Consider the following 17,868-nt stretch of genomic DNA (forward strand, 5'->3'; position numbering starts at 1 on the left):
TGTTACTATTAATGTATTTAATGTCTTTACTTGTTCGTAATAAAATAAAATAAATAAATAAATAAATAAAATCTACTTGGAGAAGCTCACCTCATTCTTACTTCCCGCAGCACAATGTCCCTGCGAATACTGTCAGTATCACAGTGGGAGGCCATTAATATTATGAGAATATTTTCTGTTGGCAATTTTGCAAGGTAATGTGCAGTCTTTAATATGATTAGCTTGTAACAAAAGTAAACTTGTAGCTTTTACAAAGACTTTATTTTTCATGGGGAAGCTTATTATTGCGGGTGGTAAACTCTCTCTCCCCTTAACCCCTGTTCCTATCGACACAATTTTCTACAGCAGGATGTTTCTAACTATCGCAACTGTTGCAGAAACACAGTTTTTCGATTCACATTTCTCGCACCTTTAAGTGTTTAAATGAGGCCCCTATTGGTTTTCTAAAAATCCAAATAAACAACATCCATTGTCTCTTCGTCTATTCCACTTGTTACCTCCTCAAAATATTCCAACAAATTTGTCAGTCGAGTTCTCCCAGGTATTGCATCCAGTGCCTTCAAGGCGATTGCAGTGGGCACCCCCAGGATGCAGAGGTGGTTGGGTGGGGAGAGGGACGTTGGTTCATGGGCTGAGTTAGTGGAGGGCGACGGAGGAGGCTCGGCAGTATCTTGTCTTTTAGCTCGCTCCCTTCTTAAGCCACTCTCCCAGCCAATATCTATGGCCAACCAAGCTTATATTCACTGGAATTAAGGATGAGAGGGGATTTTGTGGAAACATAAAATTCTTAAGGGATTGGACAGGCTGAAGAAGGGTCTCGACCCGAAACGTCACCCATTCCTTCTCTCCAGAGATGCTGCCTGTCCCGCTGAGTTACTCCAGCATTTTGTGTCTACCTTAGAACCAGGGATCACAGTTTAAGAAATAAGGGGTAAACCACTTAGGACTGAGACGAGGAAAAACGTTTTCACCCAGAGAGTTGTGAATCTGTGGAATTTTCTGCCACAGAAGGCATTGGGAGTCGATTCACTGGATGTTTTCAAGAGAGGGTTAGATATAGCTCATAGGACTCACGGAATCAAGGGGTATGGTGAGAAAGCATAGAAACATAGAAAATAGGTGCAGGAGGAGGCCATTCGGCCCTTCGAGCCAGCACCGCCATTCATTGTGATCATGGCTGATCGTCCCCTATCAATAACCCGTGCCTGCCTTCTCCCCATATCCCTTGACTCCACTAGCCCCTAGAGCTCTATCTAACTCTCTCTTAAATCCATCCAGTGACTTGGCCTCCACTGCCCTCTGTGGCAGGGAATTCCACAAATTCACAACTCTCTGGGTGAAAAAGTTTCTCCTCACCTCAGTCTTAAATTACCTCCCCTTTATTCTAAGACTTTGGCCCCTGGTTCTGGACTCGCCCAACATTGGGAACATTTTTCCTGCATCTAGCAGGAAGGGGTACTGATTTGGATGATCAGCCATGGTCATATTGAAAGGCGGTGCTGTTCCAAAGGGCCGAATGGCCTACTCCTGCATCTATTTTCTATGTTTCTATCCTCCCATTACTCTGTTGGAATATATTTGTACTTATTTTTCCCTTGTTCACTCAGCTTTCCATTGAATGCACGTCTGTTATTCATCTCAGCATGCAAACATGCCCTTTTGGCCCCTATTCTTTCTGCTTCCCATCCAGTTCCACCTACGTTTCACCCCCACATTCCTCCCACTAGGTTCCCGATCTCTGCCTTCCACTATTCCCATCTGCCAAAGATAGACACAAAATGCTGGAGTAACAGCGGGGCAGGCAGCATCTCTTTAGAGAAGGAATGGGTGACATATCGGGTCGAGACCCTTCAGAATGCTATCAGGGGAAGGGTCGGGAAAAATATTTATAGAAACATAGAAACATAGAAACATAGAAATTAGGTGCAGGAGTAGGCCATTCGGCCCTTCGAGCCTGCACCGCCATTCAATATGATCATGGCTGATCATCCAACTCAGTATCCCGTACCTGCCTTCTCTCCATACCCCCTGATCCCCTTAGCCACAAGGGCCACATCTAACTCCCTCTTAAATATAGCCAATGAAGTGGCCTCAACTACCCTCTGTGGCAGAGAGTTCCAGAGATTCACCACTCTTTGCGTGAAAAAAGTTCTTCTCATCTCGGTTTTAAAGGATTTCCCCTTTATCCTTAAGCTGTGACCCCTTGTCCTGGACTTCCCTAACATCGGGAACAATCTTCCTGCATCTAGCCTGTCCAACCCCTTAAGAATTTTGTAAGTTTCTATAAGATCCCCTCTCAATCTTCTAAATTCTAGAGAGTATAAACCAAGTCTATCCAGTATTTCTTCATAAGACAGTCCTGACATCCCAGGAATCAGTCTGGTGAACCGTCTCTGCACTCCCTCTATGGCAATAATGTCCTTCCTCAGATTTGGAGACCAAAACTGTACGCAGTCCCACCCCCTCTCCTGACATCAGTCTGAAGAAGGGTCTCGACCCGAAATGTCACTCAATCCTTAACCCCACAGATGCTGCCTGACCTGCTGAGTTACTCCAGCACTTTGTGTCTACCACTGGGTTGTAAGCTATCCAATGCAAAATCAAGTCAAGTCAAGTTTATTCGTCACATACACATACGAGATGTGCAGTGAAATGAAAAGTGGCAATGCCCGCGGACTTTGTTCAAAAAAACAAACAAACAACCAGACAAACTACAAACAGAATGAAACAGAATCACATATTCTTTTACATATTGAATATTGTGGGCGGAAGGAAAAATGGAAAAAAAACAGCAATTAAAAAAAAAGCAGTAAAGTTAGTCCCTGGTGTAGTACCTCCCAATTTTCGTGTGGCTGCGGGGAGGCCCAGGGGAGAAATATCGGTTTGGGATGGGGACTTCAAGTAGTTAGGTTACAGATCATTTCCATGGCGCCCTCTTTACCCAAAAACCTCCGCGCCCCAGAACTCGCCCTATGTTGCAGCCGATACCAAGCGCGCAGGCGCGGGGCCAAGGCGCGCATGCGGTCAATGGACAAAAGACCCCGGAGGATCGGCGGCGGGTAGGAGCGGGGATCCGGGCGCGGGATCAGTCAGCACCGAGGCCCGGCCTGAGGAGCGGCCCCCGGCTGCGGGGAGAATCGGTGCGGCCCCCGGCTGCGGGGAGAATCGGTGCGGTCCCCGGTGGCGTGAGCGCAGCGAATGCACGGCGGCGGATAGACCGGTTTCTCGCTCCCGGGGGCTTGTGGGCAAAGAGGCGGCCATGGGTAACACGCCGGCGCTTCACTGCCGATCCGTAGAGGGTTTTTGAGAGCGCAAACCTGGATCTCCCTGCCACAAGAGAGTAGCGCAGCCGCTCAGGAGAAGGGACCAGACCCGAGACATCACTTATCCATGTTCTCCAGAGATGCTGCCTTGGTCCATCACTTTTGTGACTTTCTTTGCAAACATCTGCAGTTACTTGTTGCAAGAGATCGGCGGCAGGTATGAGCGGGGATCCGGATGAAAATTAAGTTGTCTGGAACAGTAGGTAGACAAAAATGATGGAGAAACTCAGCGGGTGTGGCAGCATCTATGGAGCGAAGGAATAGGTAACGTTTCGGGTCGAGACCCTTTTTCAGACTGATGTGGGGGGTGGGGATGGTGGCGGGAAGAAGAAATGAAGAGCCGGAGAGACGCTGAGGGTGAACAGGGAAGGGGAGGGGAAAGAGGGAGGGAGAAAGCAAGGTCTACCTGAAATTGTAGAAGTCAATGTTCATACCTCAAGTGTGTAAACTACCTAAGCGAAATATGAGGTGCTGCACCTCCTTACTGCGACTTGTCTGAAACATTTATCTTTAACTATTATTTTAATTGTAACCTCTTTTTACAGGATAAAACAAGCAGAGTGTTTGTGTACCCGAATCTCAAATCTATTCAGTTCACCAGCATTTGAACGCGTGGGACGGATTCACTGTGTCAGCTGAGCCTACGAGACGCCAGAGAGTTCATAGCATGGAGACATTATCCACCAGCTCCCAGTGTGGGCAGGGATTCGCTCAATCTCCCCACCTGGTAACTCTCCAGCAAGACCAGGCTGTGGAGAGACCATTTACATGTCCTAATTGTGGGAAGGAATTCACTCAAGCGTGGAACATGAAGAGACACCAGCAAATTCACACCGGGGAAAGGCCATTCACCTGCTCTGAGTGTGGGAAGGGATTCACTAATTCTTCCAATCTTATGGCCCACCAGCGGGTTCACACTGGGGAGAAACCGTACATCTGTCCTACCTGTGGAAAGGCATTCACTTGGTTACGGTCCCTGGTGGTCCACCAACAAGGTCCCCCTGGGGAGAAGCAATTTACCTGCTCCGACTGTGGGAAGGGATTTCACCACTTATCGGGTCTGCGGACACACCAGCGGATTCACACTGGGGAGAGGCCATTCACCTGTTCTGACTGTGGCAAGGGATTTACTCAATCATCTGGTCTACGGACACACCAGCGGATTCACACTGGGGAGAGGCCATTTATTTGTTCTGAGTGTGGCAAGGGATTTACACAATTTATTCGACTTCAGTTACACCAGCGAGTTCACACTGGGGAGAGGCCATTCACCTGTTCCGAGTGTGGGAAGGCATTTACTCAATCATCGAACCTCAGGGCACACTATCAAATTCACACTGGGGAGAAGCCATTTACCTGCTCTGAGTGTGGGAGGGGATTTACTCAATTATCTGTACTACAGAAACACCAGCGACTTCATGCTGGGGAGAGGCCGATTACCTGCTCTGAGTGTGGGAAGGGATTCATTGACTCATCGGCTTTGCAGATACACCAGAGAATTCACATGGAGGTGGGGCCATTCACTTGTTCAGAGTGTGGGAAGGGATTCACTCATTCATCTGTATTACAGAGACATCACAGAATTCACACCGGAGAGAGGCCATTCACCTGTTCTGAGTGCGGGAAGGGATTCACTCAAGCAAGCAACCTGAAGAGGCACCTGCTAATTCACACCGGGGAGAAGCCGTTCACCTGCTCTGAGTGTGGGAAGGGATTTACTGAATTATCTGGACTGCAGATACACCAGCGGATTCACACTGGGGAGAAGCCATTCGCCTGTTCGGAGTGTGGGAAGGGATTTACTGATTTATCTGGACTGCAGAAACACCAGCGGAGTCACACCGGGGAGAGGCCGTACATCTGCTCTGAGTGTGGGAAGAGATTCATTCATTCATCTGCGTTACAGAGACACTACAGAATTCACACCGAGGACAAGCCATTCACCTGTTGTGAGTGTGGGAAGGGATTCATTCAAGCATGCAACTTGAAGAGGCACCAGCTAACTCACAACGGGGAGAGGCCGTTCACCTGCTCTGCGTGTGGGAAGGGATTCACCCATTCATCTGCGTTACAGAGGCACCTCAGAACTCACACCGGGGAGAAGCCATTCACCTGCTCTGAGTGTGGGAAGGGATTCAGTCAATCATCTGCATTACTGGCTCACCAGAAGATTCACACTGTGGATAGGCTATTCACCTGTTCTGAGTGTGGGAAGGGATTCATTCAATTATCCAAGCTACAGGCACACCAGCGAATACACATGAGGGAGATGCAATTTATTTGTTCCGTGTGTGGGAAGGGATTTACTCAATTATCTGGGCTACAAACACACCAGCGAATTCACACTGGGGAGAGGCCGTTCACCTGCTCTGAGTGTGGGAAGGGATTCACTCAATCTTCCCACCTGGTGACCCATCAGGGAATTCACAGCGTGGATAAATCATTTGCCTCTTCCAACTGTGGGTAGGATTTCATTCGTAAATCTAACCTGATGACCCCCCAGAGAATTCATGCTGGGGAGAAGCCATTCACCTGTCTTGTGCCTGGGAACGGATTCATGTGAATATGTGGACTATTGGCACACCAGCTCATTCACACTGAGTGGAAAATTGAAATACATTTTTTGATTTGATGTTAGTGCTGATGTTTGTTACACACACGACTGAACCCTGGTCCCTGAGCAAAGTTTGTACTGATGTCAGTAACTTGATTAACTGGACTGGAGTTCAATAACCTGAGTGATAAATAAATGTGTTATTTTGTAAACCCTGCGTTGTTCTTGATAAGCCAAATGGCCTAATTCTGCTCGTAATCTGAGGAAGGACATTCTTGCCATAGAGGGAGTACAGAGAAGGTTCACCAGACTGATTCCTGGGATGTCAGGACTTTCATATGAAGAATGACTGGATAGACTCGGTTTGTACTCGCTAGAATTTAGAAGATTGAGGGGGGATCTTATAGAAACTTACAAAATTCTTAAAGGGTTGGACAGGCTAGATGCAGGAAGATTGTTCCCGATGTTGGGGGAAGACCAGAACAAGGGGTCACAGTTTAAGGATAAGGGGGAAATCTTTTAGGACCGAGATGAGGAAAACATTTTTCACACAGAGAGAGGTGAATCTCTGGAATTCTCTGCCACAGAAGGTAGTTGAGGCCAGTTCATTGGCTATATTTAAGAGGGGGTTAGATGTGGCCCTTGTGGCTAAAGGGATCAGGGGGTATGGAGAGAAGGCAGGGATGGGATACTGAGTTGGATGATCAGCCATGATCATATTGAATGGCAGTGCGGGCTCGAAGGGCCGAATGGCCTACTCCTGCACCTATTTTCTATGTTTCTATCACTCATGATCTATGATCTTATGACATGATCTTATGAAACCCGCAAGGTCGCAGGGAGAACATTAAAACTTGGCTGTGGGATTGCAGCAGCACCAGCTGCTGTGCCACTGTGACAACTTGTGTCCATGACATGGTGTACAATTCTTTATTTTAGTTCCCATGTAAAAGGACCAATTGGTTGTGGTCCGATGGCGAACGCTGAGCCGGTGATTTCAGATAACTGCCATGGCGCCTTCTTTACCCAGAAACCTCCGCGCCCCAGAACTCACCCTATGTTGCAGGCGACAACAAGCGCGCAGGCGCGGAGAGACCCCAAGCCGCGCATGCGGACAGAAGACTCCGGAGCCCAGGCAGAAGGCGAGGGCTTGTTCCCCCAGCCTCGCTGCCACTGTGTGGCGTCTTATTTCACCACAGAGACAAGACATATCTTGTCCGAAAAACTATTTAAGGAAGAACTGCAGATGCTGGAAAAATCGAAGGTAGACAAAAATACTGGAGAAACTCAGGGGGCGGAGGCAGCATCTTTGGAGAGAAGGAAATAGGCGACGTTTCAGGTCGAGACCCTTCTTTAGGCAGAGGTGGGGGGAAAGAAAGGAAAACAAGGAAGTGGAGACAGTGGGCTTGCGAGAGAGCTGGGAAGGGGAGGGGAGGGGAAGGAGGGAGAAAGCAAGGACTACCTGAAATTGGAGAAGCCAATGTTCATACCGCTGGGGTGTAAACTACCCAAGCGAAATATGAGGTGCTGTTCCTCCAATGTGTGCTGGGCCTCACTCTGGCAATGGCGAAGGCCCAGGAAAGAAAGGTCAGATTCAGAATGGGAGGGGGGGAGTTGAAGTGCTGAGCCACCGGGAGATCAGGTTGGTTATTGCGAACTGAGCGGAGGTGTTGGGCGAAGCGATCGCCAAGCCTGCGCTTGGTCTCACCGATGTAGAGAAGTTGACACCTGGAACAGCAGATGCAGTAGATGAGGTTGGAGGAGGTGCAGGTGAACCACGGCCTCACCTGGAAAAAGACTGGTTGGGTCCATGGATGGGGTCGAGGGGGGAGGTAAAGCGACAAGTGTAGCTTTTCCAGCGGTTGCAAGGGACAGGACCAGAGGAGGGGGTGGTTTGGGTGGGAAGGGACAAATTGACCAGGGAGTTACGGAGGGAACGGTCTCTGCTGAAAGCAGAAAGAGGAGGAGATGGGAAGATGTGGCCAGTGGTGGGATAAATTTGGAGGTGGCGAAAATATGGGAGGATTATATGTTTTATGCGACGGCTAGTATGGTGGAAGTTGAGGACAAGGGGGACCCTGTCCTTGTTACGAGTAAGGGGGATGGGGAGCCAGAGCAGAGCTGCGGGATATAGAGGTATCAGCCTCAACTATAATGGAAGAGGGGAACCCCCGTTCCTTAAAGAATGAGGACATCTCTGATGCCCTGGTCTGGAACACCTTATTCTGGGTGCAGATGGGGCATAGACTGAGAAATTGGGAGTAGGGGATAGAGTCCTTACAGGAAGCAGGGTAGGAAGAAGCGTAGCCCAGATAGTCATGGGAGTGATCTTTAACTAACTGATCTTTTACTATTAATTTGATTGGAACCTCTTTTTACAGAATAAGACATGCAGAGTATTTGTATACCAAAATCTCAAGTTTGTTCAGCTGAACAGCACCTCAACGCGTGGGAGGGATTGATTGTGTCAGCTGAGCCGACGAGGGCCAGCATGGAGAAATTGTTCACCACGTCTGAGGCAGGGCAGGGATTCAGCCAATCTTCCCACCTGGTGACTCTCCACCAAGATCACGCCGCTGTGAGTAAACCATTTGCCTGTCCAGATTGTGGGAAGGGATTCATCCAATCATGGCACCTGAAGAGACACCAGCGGCTTCACACTGGAGAGAGACCATTCACCTGCTCGGAGTGCGGGAAAGGATTCACTAATTCATCTGCGTTGTTGAGACACCAGATGATCCACACAGGTGATAGGCCGTACACCTGCCCTGTGTGTAACAAGAAATTCCTTTATTCGGTGGCATTAGTGAACCACCAGAGAATTCACACTGGGGAGAGGCCATTCACCTGCTCTGACTGTGGCAAAGGTTTCGCTCAATCAACTGCATTAATGGCACACCAGAAGATTCACACCGGCGAGAGGCCATTCACTTGTTCTGTGTGCGGGAAGAGATTCATTCAAGCAAGTAACCTGAAGATGCACCAGCTAACTCACACCGGGGAGAGGCCATTCACCTGCGCTGAGTGTGGGAAGGGATTCAATCAACCTTCCAACCTGAGAACCCACCAGCGAATTCACAGCGTGGAGAGGCTGTTCACCTGTTGTGAGTGTGGGAAGGGATTCATTCAAGCATGCAACCTGAAGAGGCACCAGCTAACTCACACCGGGGAGAGGCCGTTCATCTGCTCTGAGTGTGGGAAGGGTTTCACTGATTCATCTGAGTTACAGAAGCACTTCAGAATTCACACCGGGGAGAAGCCATTCACCTGCTCTGACTGTGGGAAGGGATTCAGTCAATCAACTGCATTACTATCTCACCGGAAGATTCACACTATGGACAGGCTATTCACCTGTTCTGTGTGTGGGAAGGGATTTCTATATTATTCTCGGCTACAAACACACAAGCGAATTCACACTGGGGAGAGACCGTTCATATGTTCTGCGTGTGGGAAAGCATTTACTCAAGTTTCTGGGCTAAAGATACACGAACGAATTCACACCGGGGAGAGGCCGTTCATCTGCTCTGAGTGTGGGAAGGGATTCTCTCAATCTTCGAACCTGGGGACCCATCTGCGAATTCACAGGGTGCATAAATCATTTGCCTCTTCCAACTGTGGGTAGGATTTCATTGGTAAATTTAACCTGGTGATCCACGAGATAATTAATGCTGGGGAGAAGCCATTCACCTGTTTAGTGCCTGGGAAGGGGTTCATTTGAATATCTGGGCTATTGGCACACCAGCTCATTCACACTGAATGGAAAGTTGAAATACGTTTTTTATTTTGATGTTAGTGCTGATGTTTGTTACACATAGGACTGAACCCTGGTCCCTGGGCAAAGTTTGTACTGATGTCAGTAACTTGATCAACTGGAATGGAGTTTAATATCCTGAGTCTGTGACAAATAAATGTGTTCTATTGTAAACCCTGTGTCGTCTGCCTGCAATGTACATGGAGAGGTTGTTCGGCCCATCTTGTCCCTGTCAGTATTTTATCTTCCACTACTCTGTTGGAATATTCTTGTATATCCTTTTTCTCTGTTTTCTCAGCTTCCTATTAAGTAAATGTCTGTTATTCATCTCTATTTGATTGGAAAACAAAACTTGGAAAGAGGCCCTTTGGCCAACCGAGTTCATGCCAACTAGCCGGGAAATGGTGTTAGGTAAATGGAATGGCTTAAAGGCCGATAAATCCCCAGGGCCAGATAAGTTGCATCCCAGAGTACTTAAGGAAGTAGCCGCAGAAATAGTGGATGCATTAGTGATAATTTTTCAAAACTCTTTAGATTCTGGAGTAGTTCCTGAGGACTGGAGGGTAGCTAATGTAACCCCACTTTTATAAAAGGGAGAGAGAGAGAAAACGGGGAATTACAGACCAGTTAGTCTAACATCAGTGGTGGGGAAAATTCTGGAGTCAGATATTAAAGATGGGATAGCAGCACATTTGGAAAGTGGTGAATTCATTGGACAAAGTCAGCATGGATTTATGAAAGGTAAATCATGTCTGACGAATCTTGTAGAATTTTTCGAGGATGTAACTAGTAGAGTGGATAAGGGAGAACCAGTGGATGTGTTATATCTGAACTTTCAGAAGGCTTTCGACAAGGTCCCACTTAAGAGATTAGTATACAAACTTAAAGCACATGGTATTGGGGGTTCAGTATTGATGTGGATAGAGAGCTGGCTGGCAGACAGGAAGCAAAGAGTAGGAGTAAATGGGTCCTTTTCAGAATCGCAGGCAGTGACTAGTGGGGTACCGCAAGGCTCAATGCTGGGACCCCAGCTATTTACAATATATATTAATGATCTGGATGAGGGAATTAAATGCAACATCTCCAAGTTTGCGGATGTCAAGAAGCTGGGGGCAGTGTTTAGCTGTGAGGAGGATGCCAGGAGGCTGCAAGGTGACTTGGATAGGTTGGTTGTCTGTTATCTGAATGGTGGCCGATTAGGAAAAGGGGAGATGCAACAAGACCTGGGTGTCATGGTACATCAGTCATTGAAAGTAGGCATGCAGGTGCAGCAGGCAGGGAAGAAAGCGAATGGTATGTTAGCATTCATAGCAAAAGGATTTGAGTATAAGAGCAGGGAGGTTCAACTGCAGTTGTACAGGGTCTTGGTGAGACCACACCTGGAGTATTTCGTACAGTTTTGGTCTCCTAATCTGAGGAAAGACATTCTTGCCATAGAGGGAGTACAGAGAAGGTTCACCAGACTGATTCCTGGGATGGCAGGACTTTCATATGAAGAAAGGCTGGATAGACTCGGCTTGTACAGGCTAGAATTCAGAAGATTGAGGGGGGATCTTATAGAAACGTACAAAATTCTTAAGGGGTTGGACAGGCTAGATGCAGGAAGATTATTCCCGATGTTGGGGAAGTCCAGAACTAGGGGTCACAGTTTAAGGATAAGAGGGAAGTCTTTTAGGACCAAGATGAGAAAATCATTTTTTACACAGAGAGTGGTGAATCTGTGGAATTCTCTGCCACAGAAGGTAGTTGAGGCACAGTTCATTGGCTATATTTAAGAGGGAGTTAGACGTGGCCCTTGTGGCTAAAGGGATCAGGGGGTATGGAGAGAAGGCAGGGATGGGATACTGAGTTGGATGATCAGCCATGATCATATCGAATGGCGGTGCAGGCTCGAAGGGCCGAATGGCCTACTCCTGTACCTATTTTCTATGTTCTATGTCTATGTAACAATAAATCACCCATAAACACTAGTTCCATGTTATCTCTCTTTTGCTTCATACAATACACACAAACGGAATTTATAGTGACCAATTAATCTTTAAACCCATACTTCTTTGGGATGTGGATGGGAACCGGAGCACACAGAAGAGCGTTTGACGGCACTGGGCCTGTACTCGCTGGAGTTTAGAAGAATGAGGGGGGACCTCATTGACATGTATAGAATAGTGAATGGCTTGGATATAGTGGATATGGAGAGGATGTTTCCACTAGAGTGATTGACTGTGTCGGCTGAGCCGACTAGCGCCAGCATGGAGAAATTATTCACCACGTCTGCGGCAGGGCAAGGATTCAGCCAATCTCAACTGTTGCAAAACCCCAGCGATTTAGTTGATTTTTTTCCACACCATGAAATGATTTGATTTTCACAAATAATTCAACGTATCGCGTGAGAGAGCTTGCCGTGTAAAATTGTCTGCTGAGACTCTTCACAATATGATCAAGTGGCTGTTTAGCCAGTGATTTCAGATCATGTCCATGGCGCCCTCTTTACCCAGAAACCTTCGCTCCCCAGAACTCGCTCTATGTTGCAGGCGACAACAAGCGCGCAGGCGCGGAGACCCGGAAGTGATGCGGCCAAGACGCGCATGCGGTCCGTGGACAAAAGACTCCGGAGGATCGGCGGCGGGTAGGAGCGGGGATCCGGGCGCGGGATCAGGCAACACCGAGGCCCCGGCCTGAGGAGCGGCCCCCGGCTGCGGGGAGAATCGGTGCGGCCCTCGGGGACACGGTGGCCCGTCACGTGCTGGTCCTTCTCTCCCTTCGGGCCCCGGGGAGTTTCCCGCCCATCAGTGACGCTGCTGACCAAAGATCTTATAGCGGAGCAAGATAGGCTACTCCTGCTAAATGCAATGGACTGACGTGTAGTACGCTATGGAGGGGGATCATGGGCATTTTCCACGCCCATTTTAGCAACCTGAGCCTACCTAACCCGACCCGACTCGCACTGTAATCAATGTTGCGGGGCAACAGTTTGTGTGGGTCAGATTCATAAATCTGTCAGTTCAAACTTCTTGTCAAGAATAAAATTTGATTCTGGTAATTGTCTTTTTTAATGTTTTTTAAATCATTTCTTTTTAAATGGCTCACAAGCCGTGTTTGAGTTGGTTTTGTAGTAACCGGAACCGACCGACTCGCAGGGTGATTGACAGGGGGGACTTTTTGTGCGTGATTATAGGGTTAGATTCATAATTCAATTAGTTCATAATTCTGTTGATTCTTGTTAAGGAATAAAATGTTTATAAACACACATACATGAAATTATATAAATGTCTATAGCACACACAATTATATTTCTTCTAAACCAATAATGAACTTTATTTCAGACTAGACAAGGGACATTAAATAAGAAACATTGTAAATAAGAAACATTGTCTTGGGGCACTCTCTCTCCCCGCTGCCCCGGGCCCCGCACTCTCTCTCCCCGCACTCTCTCTCCGGCCCCGGGCCCCGCCCCACACTCCTTCTCCCCGCTGCCCCGGGCCCCGCACTCCCTCTCCCCGCTGCCCCGGGCCCCGCACTCCCTCTCCCCGCTGCCCCGGGCCCCGCACTCTCTCTCCCCGCTGCCCCGGGCCCCGCACTCCCTCTCCCCGCTGCCCCGGGCCCCACACTCTCTCTCCCCGCTGCCCCGGGCCCCGCACTCTCTCTCCCCGCTGCCCCGGGCCCCGCGCTCCTCTCCCCGCTGCCCCGGCCCCACACTCTCTCTCCCCGCTGCCCCGGGTCCCGCACTCTCTCTCCCCGCTGCCCCGGGTCCCGCACTCTCTCTCCCCGCTGCCCCGGGCCCCGCACTCTCTCTCCCCGCTGCCCCGGGCCCCGCACTCTCTCTCCCCGCTGCCCCGGGCCCCGCACTCTCTCTCCCCGCTGCCCCGGGCCCCACACTCTCTCTCCCCGCTGCCCCGGGCCCCGCACTCTCTCCCCGCTGCCCCGGGCCCCACACTCCTTCTCCTCGCTGCGGATCCAATCTTTGGCCGGAAGCAAGAAGGCGGGAGCAAGATGGCGGAACAAGATGGCGGAGTCAGCTTGCTAAAATGTGTCCTGTAATTACCCATGAAACCGCCCATGAGCGTACCTCACGTTTGCGTGAGAGTAACCTATCTTGCTTCGCTCTAAGATCTTTGCTGCTGACGGCGGCCTAACCAGGCGACGCATGCGCAACGATTGCACGGTGACGGATAGACCGGTTTCTGGCTCGCGGGGTGTTGTGGGTAAAGACAGGGCCATTGTTCACACACCGGCGATTCACTGCCGATCCGCAGAGGGTGTGCGGCAGCGCAAACATGGATTCCCTGGCCCCCAAAGGGTCTGATCGGTCGTTACAAGGAACTGCGGATGCGTCTGAAGGGAAAAAGACAAAAAATCTATATTTTTTAAAAGGGCTATTCTCAATTTTGGGGGGCGTCCATTACCAGGGACCACAGTCTCAAACACACTTTTTCACCCAGAGAGTTGTGAATTTGTGGAATCCTTTGCCACAGAAGGCAGTGGAGGCCAATAAGAGAGTTCGGTATTCAAAAAAACACAAGGAATCATGGGAGTTGTCAACAGTCATTCCTCGCTGTCACGGAGTGGTGACATATTTCACCATAGAGACAAAAATCACCTTGCCTGAAACACTGATCTTTACTTATTAATTTTATTGTAATTTCTTTTTACAGGATGGAACAGGCAGAGCATTTGTTTACGGGATTCTCAAACGGAGTCACTGTGTCAACTTAGCCGACCAGACACCAGATAGTTCACAGCATGGATAAATTATTCACCAGCTCGCAGTGTGGGCAGGGATTCACTCAATCTTCCCACCAGCAAGATGAAACTGTGGTGAAACCACTTGCCTGTTCCGATTGTGGGAATGGATCCACTCAAGCAAGCCATCTGAAGGGACACCAGCAAATTCACACTGGGGAGAGGCCATTCACCTGCTTCGAGTGTGCAAAGAAATTCACTAATTCTTCCAGTCTGGTGGCCCACCAACGGATTCACACTGGAAAGAAACCATTTCCCTGTCCCGATTGTGGGAAGGCATTCACTCGAGCAAACAACCTCCAAAGGCACCAGCAAATCCACACTGGAGAGAGGCCGTTCATATGTTCTGAGTGCGGGAAGGGATTCATTCAATCCGCTGAGCTACTGAGACACCAGCATGTTCACACTGGGGACAGGCCATTCACCTGTTGTGAGTGTGGCAAGGGATTCATTCAATCTTCCCACCTGGGGACCCATCAGCGAATTCACAGCGTGAAGAGACTGTTCACCTGTTGTGAGTGTGGGAAGGGATTCATTCAAGCATGCAACCTGAAGAGGCACCAGCTAACTCACACCGGGGAGAAGCCATTCACCTGCTCTGAGTGTGGGAAAAGATTCACTGATTCATCTGAGTTACAGAGGCACTTCAGAATTCACACTGGGGAGAAGCCATTCACCTGCTCTGAGTGTGGGAAGGGATTCAGTCAATCTTCCAACCTGCAGACCCATCTGCGAATTCACAGCGTGGATAAATCATTTGCCTCTTCCAACTGTGGGTAAGATTTCATTGGTAAATCTAACCTGGTGATCCACGAGATAATTAATGCTGGGGAGAAGCCATTCACCTGTCTTGTGCCTGGGAAGGGATTCATTTGAATATCTGGGCTATTGGCGCACACACTGAGTGGAAAGTTGAAATACATTTTTTGTTTTCATGTTAGTGCTGATGTTTGTTACACATAGGACTGAACCATGGTCCTTGGGCAAAGTTTGTACTGATGTCAGTAACTTGGTTTACTGGACTGGAGTTTAATATCTGTGACAAATCAAGATCAAGAGAGTTTATTGTCATGTGTCCCAGATAGGACAATAAAATTCTTGCTTTGCTTCAGCACAACAGAATATTGGAGGCATAAATAAATACAGAATAGATCAGTGTGTCCATATACCACATATTGGTTAACTGGACTGGAGTTTAATATCCTGAGTCTGTGACAAATAAATGTGTTCTATTGTAAACCCTGTGTCGTCTGTCTGCAATGTACATGGAGAGGTTTTTCGGCCCATCTGGTCCCTGTCAGTATTTTATCTTCCACCACTCTGTTGGAATATTTTTGTATTTCTTTGTCCTCTGTTTTCTCAATTTCCCATTAAGTAAATGTCTGTTATTCATCTCAATTTGATTGAAAGACAAAACTTGGAAAGAGGCCCTTTGGCCCACCGAGTTCATGCCAACTATAGATCACCCATAAACACTAGTTCCATGTTATCTCTCTTTTGCTTCAAATATCTTTATTGTCATTTCCTGAGTATTCACATACCCAGAGGAAACAAAAAAAAACGTTGCTCAACCAGTGTCCATTCAGTGTGCATTAAAAATAAATAGAAATAAAAATACATATATCATGAACAAATTTAACACTCTACTAAACATTCAACAGGCGTTCCGATCGGCAGCGGCACAACAGTGGCTCTGCTGCAGTGTGTCCAGTATATGGTTGGTAGTGAATGGCTTGGCAAAGTCCGTTTATGTCTTATAGCCTGCGGGAAGAAGCTGTGGAGAGAGTCTAGAGCTAATGCTCCTAGTCTCCCAGATGGCAGGAGGAGAATTGTGATGAAATAGGTGGTAGGGGAATTTCTGATGGGTGAATCTGCTGATAATCTCTTCATTGCCACAGAAAGGGAGTGAAGCACATGTCCTGTGGGCGGTCTTCAAGGTAAAGAGATAGATTGAAAGGTCTCTTTTGCCCTTCCAATCCCTTATCTCTCTTTTGCTTCAAATCCCTTCATACGTATGGAATTTACAGAGACCTTTTACATTAATCTTTAAACCCATACTTCTTAGGGATGTGGAAAGTAACCGTAGCATAATAGAGGAGGGTTTTACGGCACTGGGCCTGTACTCGCTGGAGTTTTGAAGAATGAGAGGGAATCTCATTGAAATATATAGATTAGTGAATGGCTTGGATAGAGTGATGTGGATAGGATGTTTCCACTAGGTGGGAGAGTCTAGAACTAGAGGTCATAGTCTCAGAATTAAAGGAAATTCTTTTAGGAAATAGTTAAGGAGGAATTTCTGTAGTGGTGAATCTGTGGAATTCATTGCCACAGAAAGCAATGAAGGCCATGTCAGTGGATATATTTAAGGTAAAGAGATAGATTGAAAGGTCTCAACCCTAAACGTCACCCATGAACTTCTCTCCAGAGACCTGCTGTCCCGCTGAGTTACTCCAGAGATTCACCTATCTTTGATAAATTGTTGATTGGTATCATGGCACAGGTTTTAAAGGCAGGAGAATGGGGTTATCCTAGAAACATAGACCCTGGGTGCAGAAGACCATTCGGCCCATCGAGCCTGCAATCCATTCAATATGATCTAGCTGATCATCCCCTTAAGTATCCCGTACCTTTCTATAAGATCCCCTCTCAATCTCCTAAATTCTAGAGAGTATAAACCAAGTCTATCCAGTCTTCCTTCATAAGACAGTCCTGACATCCCAGGAATCAGTCTGGTGAACCTTCTTCTATGGCAATAATGTCCTTCCTCAGATTTGGAGACCAAAACTGTACGCAATACTTGAGAGGGAAAGGTAGATTGGCTATGATTGATTAGTGGAGTAGACTCGATGGGCAGATTTCTGCTCTAAGAACCTATGACCAGGCGTTATGGGGAGAATTCTGTCAGTGGATAGATTAATGATTAGTTCAGGTATCAGAGGTTATGGGGAGAATGGGGTTAGGAGGGAGAGATTGATCAGCCATGATTGAATGAGAGTGGACTTGATAAGACAAATGGCCTAATTTTCCTCCTATCACTCATGATCTATGATCTTATGACATGTTCATTGATTTCAGATCTGCCTTCAACACTGTCATCCCCGCTAGCTTGATCACCAAACTCAGCGGACTTGGCATCCACCTCCCTCTGCAATTGGACACTGGATTTCCTCACCAACAGACCACAGTCTGTTAGGGTCAACAACCTCACCTCCTCCACTATAACACTGAACACGCGTGCCACAGGGCTGTGTGCTCAGCCCTCTCCTCTACTCCCTCTTCACCCATGACTGCATCCCTAAGAATGGCTCCAACGCCATCATTAAATTTGCCGACGACACCACGGTTGTAGGACTGATCAGTGACAACGACGAGTCAGCCTACAGGGAGGAGGTCCAGCACCTGACAACCTGGTGTGAAAAAATGAAATGAAATGATTCAATTTATTGTCATTGTCAGTGTACAGTACAGAGACAACGAAATGCATTTTTAGCATCTCCCTT

General features: G+C 48.0%; 3 protein-coding genes across 5 annotated transcripts in view; all 3 read left to right on the top strand.

Annotated features, from left to right (window-relative positions):
* The first annotated feature begins 3,034 nt into the window (after nucleotides 1-3,034).
* The window catches only part of LOC129704305 (gastrula zinc finger protein XlCGF26.1-like), a 42,888-nt gene continuing 28,054 nt past the window's right edge, over nucleotides 3,035-17,868 (top strand). The window contains exon 1 of the mRNA XM_055647347.1: nucleotides 3,035-3,140. The gene's annotated coding sequence lies outside the window, so the exon portion shown is untranslated. The remainder of the gene's footprint in view (nucleotides 3,141-17,868) is intronic.
* On the top strand, nucleotides 3,166-10,642 carry LOC129703877 (zinc finger protein 271-like). Its single transcript, XM_055646551.1, has 4 exons — nucleotides 3,166-3,587; nucleotides 3,869-5,786; nucleotides 6,817-7,052; nucleotides 8,265-10,642. Exons 2-4 carry the CDS (start codon nucleotides 3,991-3,993, stop codon nucleotides 9,497-9,499), a joined length of 3,267 nt encoding a protein of 1,088 aa, XP_055502526.1. The 5' UTR covers nucleotides 3,166-3,587; nucleotides 3,869-3,990; the 3' UTR covers nucleotides 9,500-10,642.
* LOC129704341 (gastrula zinc finger protein XlCGF8.2DB-like) lies at nucleotides 6,993-17,777 on the top strand. Of its 3 annotated transcripts, none has more exons than XM_055647420.1 (3): nucleotides 6,993-7,141; nucleotides 14,281-15,144; nucleotides 17,444-17,777. In XM_055647420.1, exons 2-3 carry the CDS (start codon nucleotides 14,369-14,371, stop codon nucleotides 17,559-17,561), a joined length of 894 nt encoding a protein of 297 aa, XP_055503395.1. In that variant the 5' UTR covers nucleotides 6,993-7,141; nucleotides 14,281-14,368; the 3' UTR covers nucleotides 17,562-17,777. The 3 variants fall into 3 exon arrangements, with proteins under 3 accessions (XP_055503395.1, XP_055503396.1, XP_055503397.1); XM_055647421.1 differs by lacking the exon at nucleotides 6,993-7,141 and adding an exon at nucleotides 13,743-13,790; XM_055647422.1 differs by lacking the exon at nucleotides 6,993-7,141 and adding an exon at nucleotides 13,813-13,830.

Source organism: Leucoraja erinacea, chromosome 15 (genome assembly GCF_028641065.1).
Source record: "Leucoraja erinacea ecotype New England chromosome 15, Leri_hhj_1, whole genome shotgun sequence".
Taxonomy (NCBI): Eukaryota; Metazoa; Chordata; class Chondrichthyes; order Rajiformes; family Rajidae; genus Leucoraja; species Leucoraja erinaceus.

Bases quoted from the DNA above. Each gene is read 5' to 3' on its own strand.
- LOC129704341 (XM_055647420.1), top strand. From the start codon at position 14,369: ATGGATAAATTATTCACCAGCTCGCAGTGTGGGCAGGGATTCACTCAA. The intron at 15,145-17,443 runs GTAAGATTTCAT...CATTGATTTCAG, and splicing joins TTTGCCTCTTCCAACTGTGG to ATCTGCCTTCAACACTGTCA.
- LOC129703877 (XM_055646551.1), top strand. From the start codon at position 3,991: ATGGAGACATTATCCACCAGCTCCCAGTGTGGGCAGGGATTCGCTCAA. The intron at 5,787-6,816 runs GTAGGATTTCAT...TCTTTATTTTAG, and splicing joins TTTGCCTCTTCCAACTGTGG to TTCCCATGTAAAAGGACCAA. The intron at 7,053-8,264 runs GTGTGGCGTCTT...TTACAGAATAAG, and splicing joins CCCCCAGCCTCGCTGCCACT to ACATGCAGAGTATTTGTATA.